Source organism: Rhea pennata, chromosome 8 (assembly GCF_028389875.1).
Source record: "Rhea pennata isolate bPtePen1 chromosome 8, bPtePen1.pri, whole genome shotgun sequence".
In the NCBI taxonomy this organism is placed as follows: domain Eukaryota; kingdom Metazoa; phylum Chordata; class Aves; order Rheiformes; family Rheidae; genus Rhea; species Rhea pennata.
The window spans coordinates 32,690,775-32,706,323 of record NC_084670.1 but is presented as its reverse complement, the minus strand read 5'-3'; the positions used below and the strand labels follow the sequence as shown (position 1 = coordinate 32,706,323).

Genomic DNA, 15,549 nt, shown 5'->3' with positions numbered 1-15,549 from the left:
ACACTACACAGACCAAATTTAACACCGCGCATGCCCCCATGCTTAGGGCACAAAACATCCAGATTACCCAGATACGCTCTTTCTTTTCTCTCTGATCAGAACGTGCGTGCACCTAACGCACATATGCAGGCAATGCGGCAGCGCTCTACAGCGAGCTGCATAGCCACAGTTAATCCAATGTATCCTGAACGCACCAGACTTGAGAGCTACCCAGCGCAAGGGCTACCCAGCTTCCACTTACGCATTTCTATCTGAAAAATTCTGATAACACACACATTCCCACAAATAGAAGTAATAGCAAAATCGTGTTTGCTGTTTTAAGTAGCAAATCACTTTCTACTTCACTGGAAAAGAAAGTACAAACCTTTATAAAATAGAGATTATGCAGTTACACCCACTTTAGTCTCTGCAATGTTACTAAGTCTCATTAACAAGGAAATTGCAAAAACAGACTCTTCCCAACTTATTCTACTCCACTGTAGAGATGTAAATTGAGCTGGTCACAATTCAATTACTAACCATTTCTCTTTCTACTTTTTTCTTTATAGTGGCTGCTTTTCTTCTCAAGTCCATATCCCACAGCTGCACATAAATCATTCCAACTTCTGCAGCTTAAGTTTCATCTAAACTTCGTTCTAAGCCATAAAATTCTAGATCATCCGTGATACTTGAAAAGCCAAGAGAAACATCCATGGATTCTTAAATGTTACACTCCTAAGATTTGTGAGGGAGGAAGGAAGCAGTGACCTCCTAGGATTTCCTGGGTATTCTATCATTTATTATAAAAAGCTGGGGATAACTCTGACAAGGTCAGGCAGCCTACGTGCCCTTCCTCTAAAGGATACAGCATAACTTGCTCTGAGAGGTACGTCAGCCAGAGAGATCAGAACTGAGCTTAGAAAGGTAAACTGTCTTCTAGGAGACCTTCCCTTATAATATCTTGCCCTTTTTGGCTATTTGCACCTCTTTAAAGCAGCATCTGCGGAGGAGAGCAGGGCCAATTTCCTTACAGATGGGCACACTCCTGGCTTGCTGCTATTCTGAACAACCTAACAACCTAACCTGCCCTGACACATTGCCATAGTGCAATTAGCACATTCGTTTGGATCAAAATTGCAATACCTGCATTTCCCTCACTCTCCTACATTCTCAAAAGCAATCACGGGGGGATCTCCATCCTTAAAGCAGAGCTTCTATAGTGCTAGTGCACTACACAAACCCCTAATGCAGCAGGAACTCAACCTTTTCAGGCCCATAAGACTGCAAGGACACACAGCAGTGCACAGAACTGAGTCTTTCTTGGATCCTTCCTCTCAATCAGCAACCAACACAGCTGGGAATAACACAGGCCCCATTTTTCAGAGGAGGATATCAATTTTCCTGTTATCTGTCTGAATACTCAAACAAAATCCATCACAAAGCACCTGTGCACAAATTTCAAAGGCAACTAAGAAGCAAGTCCTGTCTGCTCAATTTCTTTTCAGTTAATGCTTTCTTCTGTTTTTACTCCTCTGACGTACGCCTGGGAAAATTTAGGGAAGATTGGATCAGACTCAGAAATTAGACCTGCCATTTCTTTTATGCTGCAATCTAATTTTAACATTACAGATTAATTCCTAGATATGAAAGTATTAAAAACTTAATTGCAGAGTTAACTGAGCTAAATTGCACCAAATACACAATTTACAGCTACTCACTGCATGAAACTGGCATTTTCACAGGAGCCCAAAGAGGACAGGTGTCTCATGCCCAGTGATTCTCGGAGTCTAAGTAATTACTTTCTTCAGGCTGTCTTAAAAATCGCATCGTTAATGCCTATATTTAAAAAGCAATATACAAGTGGAAACTGCAGAATATGACATGTGAATTTTACGATGATCCTGATTTTTTTTTCTCCTCTCAATTTCTTCATCTTTAAGTATCTGATTTTATAATCTCAGTGTTCTACTAATCTTGTAGGTTTCTATTTTTAGATTTTTATGATGCTTTTTCCTAGAGGAAAGTGCAGGGGAAAACAGAACCATTATCAGAACTTCAGTGAAGAAGCAAGATTCCCAAAATACTCTTTCAAACTGCAGCCTGTTTGAACATTTGAGTTTGAACATTTTAATGGCTAGCAATGAAACGCAACAGAACAAGCAAAACTGTTAGTAAGCTAAATGACTGAAGGATGGACTGCTGTTACAACAGATTACCCCTTTGACCCCAACCGTGAGTTTAAAATTCTTCCATCTTCAATTGCATGGAAATTATTTAATTATTTCAGTAGTCACTAAAGGGCTGAATTGACAATTCTGGAGACTGATACTCCCTATTAAATGACTGTAGGAAAAGCACAGGCGGTTACAACCCAGCTCCGGAGCCGACAGCCACTTAACGTGCCTCAACTCAGCCAGACCTCCAGCAGCGGTCGGCGCTTGGCTGCTTGCCCACAACTGCCCAGAGCGCCAAACCCTGGCGGGCAACGGGACTGAAACAGGGCCTCACGCCCGCACATGAAATAATCACCTTGCCCTTGCAAGCACCCAACATTCCACCAGAGTGCCCTGCACAGAAGCACACAGGAGGACAAAACTGGGCCAGCAGACCAATAGCTGTGAGAGCCCCTTCCAGGAGCTTGGCACTGACCAAGGAGCCCTTCCTTAAGGACCTGAGGTAGCCTCCTAGGACCAAGATTTCTTTTTCCCCCAAACCCTTACATGCCCAGCATGCAACCCAGGTTAATAAGAGATTCTAGACTTGCCTGTCAGATTCATGTATATCATGTGAATTATGTAAGTGCAATATAGGAATTGCTCTTTTTAATCTCCTGAGGACAATGAAAAACACCAGATATAGACATGTAAAACCCGGATCAAACTCCAAGTCACTGTGAGGCAAGACTTGCATTCGCTTTGCCTTAGTACACTCCTAAATTTCTGCACAAGTCTATTCCTCTTGTGCTTTGTCTATATTACCTTTTGACATTAGGTGGTCTTCAGGGTGGGTTCTCTTGCAAATTCTTTTAAGCATGTTTCTAATATGATTTGCAAAATGAGGTCACAGTCTCAGTTGGGACATTTATTGGCATTATTGAAGTACCTCAGTAACAGCAAGAGAAATAAAAATGAAAACTCCTAAAATCAGGACTTTGTTGGACAGCGCTGGAAACATACCAAAAAAAGACACTTTCTGGGTATTTAAACATGTTATATGAATGCACTTTAAAACAAAATAAAAGGTTACCTGAGGTTTACACAAGAGCCTTTAATTGAAAAGACGAGTCTGTATCATCAAGTTTAGAGCCATCTTTGATTGATTTGGATTATCTGAGCCACTCTCAAGTTCTCATTATGTAAAAAAATTCCTCCAGATATAAAACCAAATAATAAAGGAGAATCCAAAAAGACATGAAAGAGTAGTCTGGGAACTCACAGACATAAAGCAACAAAACTGCTCTGCTGTGAAAGTAAGAGTTAAAGTACCCATTCTGGGCAAAAGCGTCATTGGAAATGATTGGGTATTATTGCTTTTACGCATGCAAATCTTTTTTGTAAAGTTCCTTCTGCAAAATATGTATCTTTTTACAAAAAGTAATTAAAATACATCATACAGAATCATTAGTGGCTGAAAGTGACAATGTATGTGTAAACAACGATTAATTTCTGTGAATTTGCAGCTCTTCAGCAATTCACACGCTTACAGAGCAAAAGTTTCCCAAGAAATGCTGTCACTTTGAGAGTCATCTTGGCTTTAAGTTGCTGTAATCAACATCAGCTTGGTGCCCTTTCCTATTTCTTCCCAAAAGATATGCATGCCCAAAATAAAGAATCAAAAATTCAGGTTTCAGAAAGAATTACTCATTCAAAAAAATAACCCCTCAGCATTTTTAATTCCCTGTAAGTATGCCTTGTCAGAGTTGGTATGGACTGAGAAGTAATATTCACAGGAGTAAATCTAACTGCACAGTCTGCTCCCCAGGATAGCTTCTCTTTCCTCATCCGACATCTTACCTGGCTGTGAAGTTCTCATAGTTACTCCACTCGAGCAACTACAGTTGTTATTACAACCACAGCAGGCTTGGCAGCTAAGCATTTCAACATCATTATTAATTGAGTCACATAGCATTCCTATGAGGCAAATAGTATTATACTCCTTTGCAGATATGAAAGAGAAGCACAGACAGCTTAAATATGCCTTGTTCCATATTTGCCTAGTGGAAGAGAAAAAATTAAAACCTAGGATTTCTAATGCTAGCCCTCTACTTTAAGTACTATACACCAGAGTAACTATTTCTGTATATCACTTGATTTTGAAAACACAATAGATAATATACTTCCCAAATGAGATCACCTCAGACCTAGCTGTGTCTCAGTCAGAATTTAAGGTCAGCAAACTACCATTGCATCTTCTAAGCATTCGTACAGATAGAGCAGATGCAATTTAAAGAGTCTTACCATAAAAGCCGTTCTTACAACACTAAGCGGTTCTTATGCTGTCCATAAGAATTTATGACTGCGTGTTCACGTTCAGTAATAGTAGGAGATGGTGCAGTTTTGCTTAGGTTTGTGCAGTCCCTGTTTCAAATCAGCAAATCCCAAATAGGAGAATTAGGTCTGAAAATACTAGTATCCAGCAACATACAGGAACACCAATAGCATACAGGAATACCGATAGCCTGAAATCTATGCTAGGTATGACTTTGTCGCACATGCATTCCATTTTTGGGATGAAATAGCTACATTAATTTCTTTGTGCTGGTCCCAGTTTGGTTCCTAGCAGCCAGATGCAGCCCACTTTTCCAATATGGTGAGTATGTTTTAATAAGAGTTGTGATGTGAGCAGAAGACATTTATTGACTTTATATTTATGCCGAAAGCTCAGTTTCCAGAATTCTTGTTATCTGTCTGTTGGGTTATTGAGGCCATGTCTGTTGAAATTAATGGAAGAAACTCCCAATAATTGCCTGCCCCCATCAAGTAAAAAAGGCTCAGTTTCCACTACCTACTGACTCTTACCTGTCAAGGAGAAGTTCCAGTACTTCCTTAGTAGAAGCAAATCCCCTGTATGTTGACAGAAAGATACTGATGTAGGTAAAATCATTATCCCCAAAAGCTGTCAGAAGGTTCTCCACAAGTTTCTCCAAAGTTCCAGCTTTTATTGTCCTGATCTTACATGTTTCATATTGGCTGACAGTATGTCCTGGAGGTAATTGGTCCCCTTCAACCTACAAAGTTAAAACAGAAACACAAAATTACAAGGAAGCCAGACCCCTCATGCAGCTATCACACTGAAACACAGATTAAACTCTGTCTTTTCACAGAGTTCTTTCCTAGTTCACAGGTCCTCCTTACTTACTAAATTATTTTGTCAATTTTGTCTCTCCAAAAGCAAATGCTGTATCAAATAATTATGATTTTAAAGTAAGTTTACCCTTCTTTAAAATACTTCTCTGATACGCTCCACAACATATTTTAGATTCTTACTGCTATCAAGTCATCTTGTAATCCCACAGTGTGTTATTATGTAAAAGAAAGTTCATCATCCCACAAAGAGAATTAGGTTGCTAGAGGAAACAATATTGGTAATTCACTGTCTCATTTAATTTTTGAATAAATACTGATTATAGCTTTTGTGTCAGAACACTTGCAATTCCTCTGGTGAAGATGCCAGTCTTGGGTTGAATGTACAAAGTCTAAGGTCATGAGCACATCTGGTCATGAAACATTTCACAGTATGTTTTGCAAGGAGGCTGTCATAGACATACTGCAGATCTGGCATTGTAACCTTTCAGTTTCCCTCTAGCCCCCTCTCAATTTCCATTTGGGTACAACATTTGATGACAGATCTTAGGTTTGGTGGGTAACTGGGACAGAGTTGCGCTTTTTGTCCTCCCCAGCATTTGGTTTTACTGCTTACAGGCAACTGAAATAACTAGAAACATTACATTAAATTATGTCATTGTCTAGAGCACAATTCAGAAAATAATGCTTGTGACTACTTTAAATACTTTATTTCCTAAGTGTGTGTGATAAAAAGCCTTTAGAAGAGCAATATAAAGAAATATATCAATTGCAATCTAACATTGCCTTTTCAGTTGCCTATCTGGTGGGGGGAGGAGGGGGAGAAGAAGAGGGGAGGTCAAGACCAGTAGCATAAAAATGGCCAGTGTGATGGTCAGTGGGAACCAAATTGACTGAAGCACCTTCTGCTTGAGGAAAATAAGCTGTGATGCACTCACTCTATTACCCTGACAGCAATGAAATGCTTGATTATTATTTAACACATGCAACACTAACACCAATAAACTTCCAAGAATAAAAAGAAGTCATTTTCCTTAAGAAAAAAAAAAAAAAAAAAAAAAGGTTTGAGCCTGCCTAGCACCCACAACTGGAAAGAAAAAGCCAGTTAAAAATCCCCAACAGGATGTACATAAATCCTTGGAAGGTTTTCTGAATGAATGAAAGAGCTTTTCAAAGTATAAAGTTACTTTTATTCACACACATTGGGTTCACTAAAATGCTTCAGAAAGCATTTTAAGGCAGGCCTTACATGTATCGAGAATTAACTGGATTATGCAAAGGAAAACTTGGGCCATCATGAAACATTCCTCAAGAGTGAAAAAAATTTCCTAAATCTTTCTAAGCTACACTGAATATATCAGTAGAAAAATATTGCAGGAAATAAACTTGTCCTGGCCAGGAACAGACAACACAGTCTAGTCTGGTCTTTGCATCATCAATTCTCCTGCAATCTCGAAATAAAACTGGAGTGCATCCCATTTCCATTGCAGCATTATTCCACAGCAGAGTTCCTCCTGCACATACGCACTCACAGCGAGCTTTCAACTGTGTTGATGCTCTTTCTAAATCACAACCTCCCCTTCCTGCGTAAGCGCTTCTGGTGTATCATGATATACAGACAGTAATGGGATATCATGAGGTCAGATTTCCCACGTAAGCCTCACAGTAATAATTTATGATTTAATAACTCCTCTCGGTTTTGAATTTTGAGTCAGTATTCATAGAGGTGCTGGACTATCAACACTAGATTGAGAGACTCCTTAAGTAATAATACAATCCATATTTTGGATTTCTTCATGGTTTCTTGACCACGTCTCAAGCTCATCTGAACAAATATCTCCAGAAGTGAATGTTGAGTTCAGCCACAAGGCCCAACTGATCAACGCTTTACTCCAGAAATTGCCTAATAATGTGGGAGTTAGAAATAACAAGGCTAATAATATTCCAAATGTTTGCACCCTGGTACTGGACTTAGTAGAAAGTGAAAGAAAAAAAATATTAATAACCTTTTTAGTCACTGTATTGGGCATACAGGCAACACACAAAGAAAAAAGAACCTAATTCATAAAGTAATTGATAACCCATCCACTTCACACTTGTATCACTACCTTCGATTGTTTTTAAACCACTTATAATAGAAATTTTTTCTTCTCAATATTAGTTTAAAGCTCTGTAATTCTTGCACAAGGACACCTCGTCCTTATTTAACAATGTACAAACCCAGGTATAATATTAAAATACCACTGGCTGTTTGCATGAAGAACAGACTAGGCAGGGACAGAAAGGGTGGCAAGTAATAGATTCCACACCTCTAAACATCATGGCAAATTATTATTTATTTCTATCAGTATCCCACAACATTCTGGACTTTCCAACCAAAAAAAGAGGCCAGGCACTGGTTTTTTTTTGGTAGAAAAGTAGCCTCTGTGTCTGTAGAAAGCCCTGAAATAGCCTGGAGCATCTTGTGTGATCAAGACACAAGGAATCCTCAACAGATCATAAAGAATGGACACAGTAAGCAAGCAGAGGAGCGAGAAATCATATAGCCCAATCTCAGGCATTTCATGTCAAGTTTAATAAGGCACTGAAAGCAGCTTTCAGAGAGTTACATGATGTCCTGGACAGGAAAAGCAGTCTGGCTGAAACCAAGGCCTTCACTTCACTTGTGGAGGTTTGGTTTAAGCCAGGTGAGGTCCCCAGTCTAGCTCACCACCTGGCCAGCGTGGGAGAAGAGAAGCTGCCACGAGCAGGAAGGCGATTTCTGGAAGCACAGCAACTTGATGTCAGTTCAAACCGACCACGAAATTACAGACTGGATAACTTTATCTCGTGCCATGAACTGATTAGTACATTTTTGAAAGCAGACCAGGCAATGCACATTATTGCACCCAAACCTGCCGTTACACACACCAGTACAATCCCACAGGAATTAATGACATTACACAAGACTAACTTTCAAAGCTTTGTCCTGCAGACAGCAGTCCTGGCTGTTTTAAAAGTATGTAATTTGTTACATACCCAATTTAAAACGTAGCTACAATAATATACAGTAAAACCACAAGAAAAATCTCCACACAAACTTTTTCCTAAGCAAAGCTTGGAAAAAACAGGAAAAAAAAAGAATTTTATTGCTGACTTTTCATGTTATAAAATAAACTCTTGAAAATAACGAGTTATATAACACAACCTCTTTCAATACAGAGAAGAAAATCTGCGTCACTGTATTTAACAATATGATTTTCTACACAGTCAATTCCCTCCCCTCCCCCAACATATTAAATTAAGTCCATATTCTACTTTCACTCTGTATAAAAACTCTCATCCCCAATGTGATGTGCCAGACAAGGGAAGAATGTGCTTCTGAGATTAATACATGCATAAAACTTTCCTTTAATTGCAGTTTCATCAAGACATCACACTGGAAGGATGTTTAAAAAAAACAAAACAAACAAACAAAAAAGAACACACCCAAACCCTGAAAAACAAACTCAGTTTGTCAGCAAAACATTAAACTGCTAGAAATCATTTGAAGAGACTTTTAGAGATTGTTTGTATTATTTTTGCAATTCTGCCTGTAAGTTTAAAAGGAAAAGGACTTGGCAGACGAGTTCAATAACAGACTTTCAGAATAAGACACTGTGGGCTGAGCTTGCATGCTAACAGGAAACTGCTCAATCTGGATTTAATCAAGAGGCCATCTCTTCACTGACATAACCACGCTAACCAAAGGCAAAAGTTTGCATGCTTGCTTGCTTTTGTGTCGACTCTCTGCTTAGAGCAATACTGCATGCATTGCTATTAAAAGATGCTCCTAAAGCTCTTTGACAAGTTTTGACAGTGCTACACAGTGATCACTATTACGTGGTGCCAGTTAAAGCCACCAGAAGTTACATGTTGTTTTGTGGGCAAATAATAACAACAATAAAGTCTATAAAATGCCAATCTCACCTTGACTTCTTTCAGGCAAAGAATTTTGCCCTTGAAATCTGTGAGCACAACTGATGAGCAAACAGCTTCCTATAAGATAGGCAGCATCTTTCAAAAGCAAAAGTAGAAAGAATAAACTGAGGCATACTCTTTCAGTTCATTTCTTATTCTGTGCACATACTGATCCAGGTGTAATTCCAACATCTTTGCTAATCCTTTGCTACATGGTACATTCACAGGAGCACAAAGCCGTACTCAGGTAAAAAGTTCTTGCTGAACACACAAGAACTCCATTTAGAGTAAAAACCATTGGGTTAAAAGCGTCCTTCAAACACAAACCGACTCCAAGAACAGCTGCAAATGCCCTCAGAGATGCCTGGTACCCAACGATCTCTAATTTGGTTCCAAGATGGTTACAATTAAGGGCTTGACCTTGTAATCACCATCACAGAGGCTAGCTCATGAACCCACACAGAACCTCACTGACTCACCAAAGCTTTGTGAAAGTACAAAATATCCATATGCACCATTGCAGGATGAGGACAAAGATATAAGTAACAGCCTAACAGCCAGTAGACATCATCTTTCTGCAGTAGTCACTAACACAGGGCTTAAGTAAGCAGGTATTAAGTTATAAGCATCTTGCTACTGGCGCAGTTTGTTGCTAGGTGTGTAAAAAGCAGCAGGCCATTATGAATCTGGTGACGCACAATATGCGACCTTTGATACCACAATCCTATCTCCCCACGAGCCCTCCTTTGCAAGAGCTGGCTAAGGTGTCCTGATTCCTTGCTATTTTGTCTACCAACAGAGAGAAAGCGAGAGCAGCTCCTCCCAATTCCCCAAAGTTGCCAGGGATTTCACTTAAGCAGCCAAAATGCAGCTCTCATGAGCCAAGGGCACCAGTGCCACCTCCTAACTTTCAACAGCATTAGAGATGACACTCTCCCATCACTTCCTTAGTTAATAATACATCTTAGCAAGACAGATTACCAAGAGTGTGCGACAAAATTAGTTCAAAATCTGAAGAGGCCGCTACCCAGAAGAGAGACACACAGAATAGTAGTCATTATTTCAGAAATATCATTGGAAACAATCTCGTATAACCAAAAGGCACTGATTTGCAGTTTTTTCCAACCTATATACTGTGCAGTGTCTGAAAGTGAAAATCACGCAACAATTTTCATTAGGCCGACTGAGAAAAATATTGAAAGAAAACAAATAGGATGAGCAATGATAAGTAAACCAGATTTCAAATACTCTTCAGGTTTAGTCATTTAAAGCATTACTGATTTAGTAAAGACTTATTCAGAAATTTTGCAAAATGATTTTCAAGAGCACCTAAATAACTACTGTCTCTTAAATCCTATTTTAGCTATCTTGACAGTTATATTTTTTAATGCTTTTCCACTCTTGCTATTCTTAACTTACTGGACAGATCCTTTTATGTGCAAATAAAATTACCTACATTTGGAATAACTTATAAGCAAAAGTAACCAAAAAATGAAGCATCCTGTAATCAAAAATGACTGCTTCATTCACTCTGCCTAAGTATTAATCTCTACCAGTACCATGCTCACCTTTAAAAGGAAAAAAAACAAACAACACCACCAATCAAATCATGGAATGATTAAGCCTCAGAAGCCCCACTTTTAGAAATGCAAATAGCCATAACACTTGTCAGTGAGAAGAAAAAACTAAGATATCCCTCATTTAACAAGCAGTCGTACATCGCTTAAAGAAGTCTACATGGAAACAGTCTGTTTCATAAAGAAAGTGTCTAGAGAGATGAAACACAAGAGATGTGTGAAGAGCAAATTCCATAGCAAAAGGCAAACTTAAGCAGTAGTCAGGCTTTGCCATGCCGTATAAAATGCCTACTCCCTTTGGCCACGTACTTTTGTAAAGAACCACTTCAGAGACAGGAGCAACTAATTTGACATAGAATTGTCTTCCGAGAATCATCTTAATGAATAATTTGCATATCAAGTCTGCTCCCTGTGCCTCCCGCCCTCCCCCCAAGGAAGAAAACAAGATTGTTCTGTATGTATATGGACAGATAAAATGCCAGTCTGCAGCAGCTGACAACCATGCTGAACTGACTCAAACACGCACAGATTACGGTGGTCCTGCCCTACACACACACACACAGAGCCACTAAAAAAAAAACCCTCTGAAAAGCAGCAGTTTTGCACTACCAATATAACACAACAGCATACGCTAGAGCAGTGAATGCACTAAGCTGATCAGATCAGGTCACAAGCATTTCAAGTGTTGTCAGGATAGGCCCCTTGCTGCACACATCCACTCTTCCCCTTGCAGTCGGTTCTGCAACAACGGCAGTATTTAAGAGCCTTGCATTTCCTACTGTCTTCTCTGTCCTCATCCCTTAAGCTGAAAAGTTGTCTGCTCGCAAAACAGCCCCCATGAGACTCTGAATTTGAAGCACAATTTCGACTATGGGAAACTGTGGCTTGGAAGCAGAATTTTGGTGACCAGAGGTAGGATCTTCTGCAGCCCATGGGCTCCAAGCAGCACAGATGCTTTTCTGTGCAAGGATAGCTGTTTCTACCATATAGTGCATTTGGAAGCAGAAAGAAGGCAAAGCTCTCTGCAGTGCTTTCTCCACTTTGCTAAATCCCATTTCCTCACTTGGGATGCTGTTGAAAATCAGAATTCTGTATGTTGACTGAATGAAAATTACAGCCAAAATAACTTTATGAGCCCTTTCCTATGATCTGACAGCTAGTGGTATTCCTGGATTTCCAGAGCTCCACCCTTCTCCTTTCCTCCCTTACCACATAAACAACCTTTCTTGGCAGCAACCCAGAGTTTCCAGGACCAATTAATCCCACGACCATTACACAAAAGGCATTCTCATTCTCTTGCATCCTTAGAGCTCACAGACTGTCTCCTATCTGTCTGAAGAGCTGGCAAACAGTAACAAAAGCTGTGGGTCTGATTCAAAAAAAATTTTTTTTTAAAAAAAAAAAAAGCCTCTTACACAAGTGCTGCTGCTCAGTTAGAACCCTTTCACTCAGGCACCTCGCAGCTACTTAAACCCACTTAAGGGAAAATAAGAAACAACACGCATACTAAGCGCTGAGCGGAGCATTATCACACCTTCTGAAGTTATGCAAATTTAGACTCATTTGGGTATCAGTGAAATTGTGGAATGAATCAAAGCACAAGTAAAGAAGCCTAATTTATACACCACCTCTTGCTGCATGCATCTAAAGGAATTTAAGCAAGTGCGTAAAGCAGTTGAATCTTCAAAGAGGTCTACACTAAATTGGCATTGTCAAACCCTTATAAATGGTGGAAAATCTCAGCCAAGAGAAGTGGTCCAAATTTACAGGAGAAACGTGTGTGTTCTCAGAAGTGTCTGTGCAGCAAAGGAATGTAGGCCATATTATTCAGCAGGAATGAAGTCCTCTGAGAACAGAGAGGTTAACTTACGCAGTATGCAAGCTTTCTCAAAAGACCAAAAACTGCACCGACAGCTTAGCCCCAAGCTTCATCTCTAGCCATCTTGTATGTTTTACACACTTACCTTCTCTTTGCTTCCCACCTGCAAAAATACCTTCGTATTCTGACTCCCCACTGCCTTGCTAGAAGTACCGCTAAGAAAAAGCAGGAAAAGCCTTTTTACCTTTCTCTCTTATCTGACTTACTGCCTTCTTTGAGTTAACTGAACCTGAAATACTAGAATAGTTTAATTTTCTCCGTTTTTGTGTTTTACACGTTCCACAACTCTACTATTCACAATTTTATTCTCTCACAAGAGAGACATTTTCATAAACGACGTACAGATAATCCTTGTAGTGGTTTGGATCAAGGACTGAAATTTAGGAAATTCCTAATCTAAAAAAGAACTCCAGGAAAATGAAACCGGCAAGACTCTTAGTTATGTCTACTTTATACAGTTTGAAGAATAGCTGCCATTAAATGACATTTACTAGAAATATTCTTCTATGCCAGCAAACAAACCTGATTCGTATTAAGCATCTTTCCAAAGCCCTTCCACATTAGAGAAGAATTATTTCTATAAAACTCTACATCCCTCCTCTCTTCAGTGCATAGGAACAGCAAAATGTTCAGTCACCAAAATGAGCAATTGACAGTAAATAAATCCTCAAAATAATATGTAGCTAAATGAGTAGGGCACCAAAACAAGAGCAAGGAAAGGTTTCTTACTGGCCATTTTGCCAGTAATAATCAGCCCAATCTGTAAAATATTTTGACTCCTGTAGAAAAAAGAAGTTTAATATAGTATCTCTATGAGGTGAGAGCTCTGTACAGAGTCTTTGGACTTGTGTAAAATTGTCAGTGATTAACTGTCAAGACTAACAGAAGCATTCACAAGTATGGATTATAGAGGATTCCTATGAGATGGCCATACAGTACCTTTAATCTGAGGGCTATTCAGCAGTTAAGGCTCACAGTACAGCAAATATAACATTTATGTACAAAACGCAAGCCTCTGATATGACTATCTGAAAATATAGCCCAATCAAACAGGCAGCTCCCCACTCCTGAAGTTAAAATCATCTGTGTCTATAAAATGTTAACCAGATTACGCAGCCAAGTGAGTGTCTGATCGCTGCCACCTTTTATAGGGAGTGTAACTACTTTCTCCACTCACTGATTTTAACTTTTCTCAAAAACATCAGCTCTACAAAGCAGAATGTCTGCTAGCTGCACGTGGTGGGAAGGTTGGCTCTTCAGATCAGTTTTGCAAGAAAAACAGTTCCTCCTAGGAGGTATTAAAAGGTATGTCAAGAGTCTTAGTGCTCTGGAAACTCACCTCTATGCCCCTCAGCTTCTCCAACTACAGAAGGACCAGCGTAATACTGACCTCCTCTATTAAGTACTTCACAATCTATAATGACAAGCACTCTGTAGAACCACGTACTGTTATTTCTACATTGAGTTAATGTAATGGATATAGAAGACCATTGATATGATCTCTAGATTGCATTTTATTTCAATAAGCAGATGATAGAAGTTAGAAATGGCAACTGAAAACAGGACAAGTCCATACATTAATCTCAAAAGGCCCAACCCTAGCTAGCTTTTTCATGAGGTTTATTGGGAGCTTGAAAACAACACATCTCATACCAAACCAAAGGCCTTCTCTTATCCTCAGTTCCTCCTCAACCATTTCACTGTCTTTGGAGGAGTTATCTGCCGATATCATGCAGCACCAGTTAGTCTAGATCTTAATATAGGGTTGAAACACTTCAGTGTTGAACAGAAGAGACTTTCACATGGCCTTAGCATTTGCGCCACTAGACTGACTGCAGAATACTATCACAGGCCAGTAGCTAAAGGACACCAGTATGGAACAATACAAACTCAGTCATGAACACATATTTTGCAAAAATAATACTTTAAAAGATTGTTGTATTCTTGTAAAACTATATGACATGCTGATATGCATCATGAGTTGCTAGGTTGAATACACATTCTATCATGCGGTAACAGAATTCAATTATTAGCGGCTAAATTTCCTACAGAACAGCTAAATAAACTCTGAAAACATTATATAAATGCCTAAGATCATGTCGACTGCCCAACTTTAAGAGCATTTCTAATGAACATGTATAGGTAATAACCTGCCTTCCTTAATTTAATGAGTTAAGCAGCTTAGGCTAAATTAGTGACCCAAAAGTACACATTAGTCCCCATTAGTCCTTCCAGAACTTCCTTTGTAGACAAATGTTAAGACCATTATACATGGTAGACTGTATAAATTAGTACCAATTAGATTATTTGATTCAAGGATGTGTCACAACAGCACTGCCTCTATACAAAATATTTTATGGTATTTTAAACTAATCTACATTTTAAAGGTCTATGCACTGGGCCTTCCTTCCCATATGAGATGCCTAGATATAAACAAAAATAAAAAAATACAGCTGCTAAATCATCTTCCAAGCCCATAAACTGTTCATAACGCCATCCTGAAATTGAAAGCTTAGTCCTTCAAGTCTTTGCATGTAACCCTGTCCCTCCCAGGCTTACGTCCTAGTCTCCTCATCCAGAGATGAGTAATAGAGGTACCACAAAGCCAAGGCAGTATAGGGTAGACAAGACTAGACATCACAGCATTGTTTCAGGTACAAGCGAACAACTGACACCACTTACTACAGCTATAGTACGAGCATGACCCCAACCACTAACGCATGCAAGCTGAAAATTCTATATTATCCTGACAATTAGAAGCAGTCGTGATGTTAAAGATGACAAAGATTCTACGTCTAGACAAAGAAGTATGAGGAAACTGTCATATAAATTTTGTTTGTGAAACACTGGTCTGTGAAACAACTTCCCATTA

The 15,549-nt window shown here is 39.2% G+C and overlaps 1 protein-coding gene across 3 annotated transcripts in view; it reads right to left on the bottom strand.

Annotated features, from left to right (window-relative positions):
- Positions 1 to 15,549, bottom strand: part of RGL1 (ral guanine nucleotide dissociation stimulator like 1) — a 78,562-nt gene that overhangs the window by 45,252 nt on the left and 17,761 nt on the right. For all 3 annotated transcript variants that reach the window (XM_062581260.1, XM_062581263.1, XM_062581262.1), the window contains exon 3: positions 4,998 to 5,206. In XM_062581260.1, coding sequence (XP_062437244.1) covers positions 4,998 to 5,206 — 209 coding nt within the window. The remainder of the gene's footprint in view (positions 1 to 4,997; positions 5,207 to 15,549) is intronic.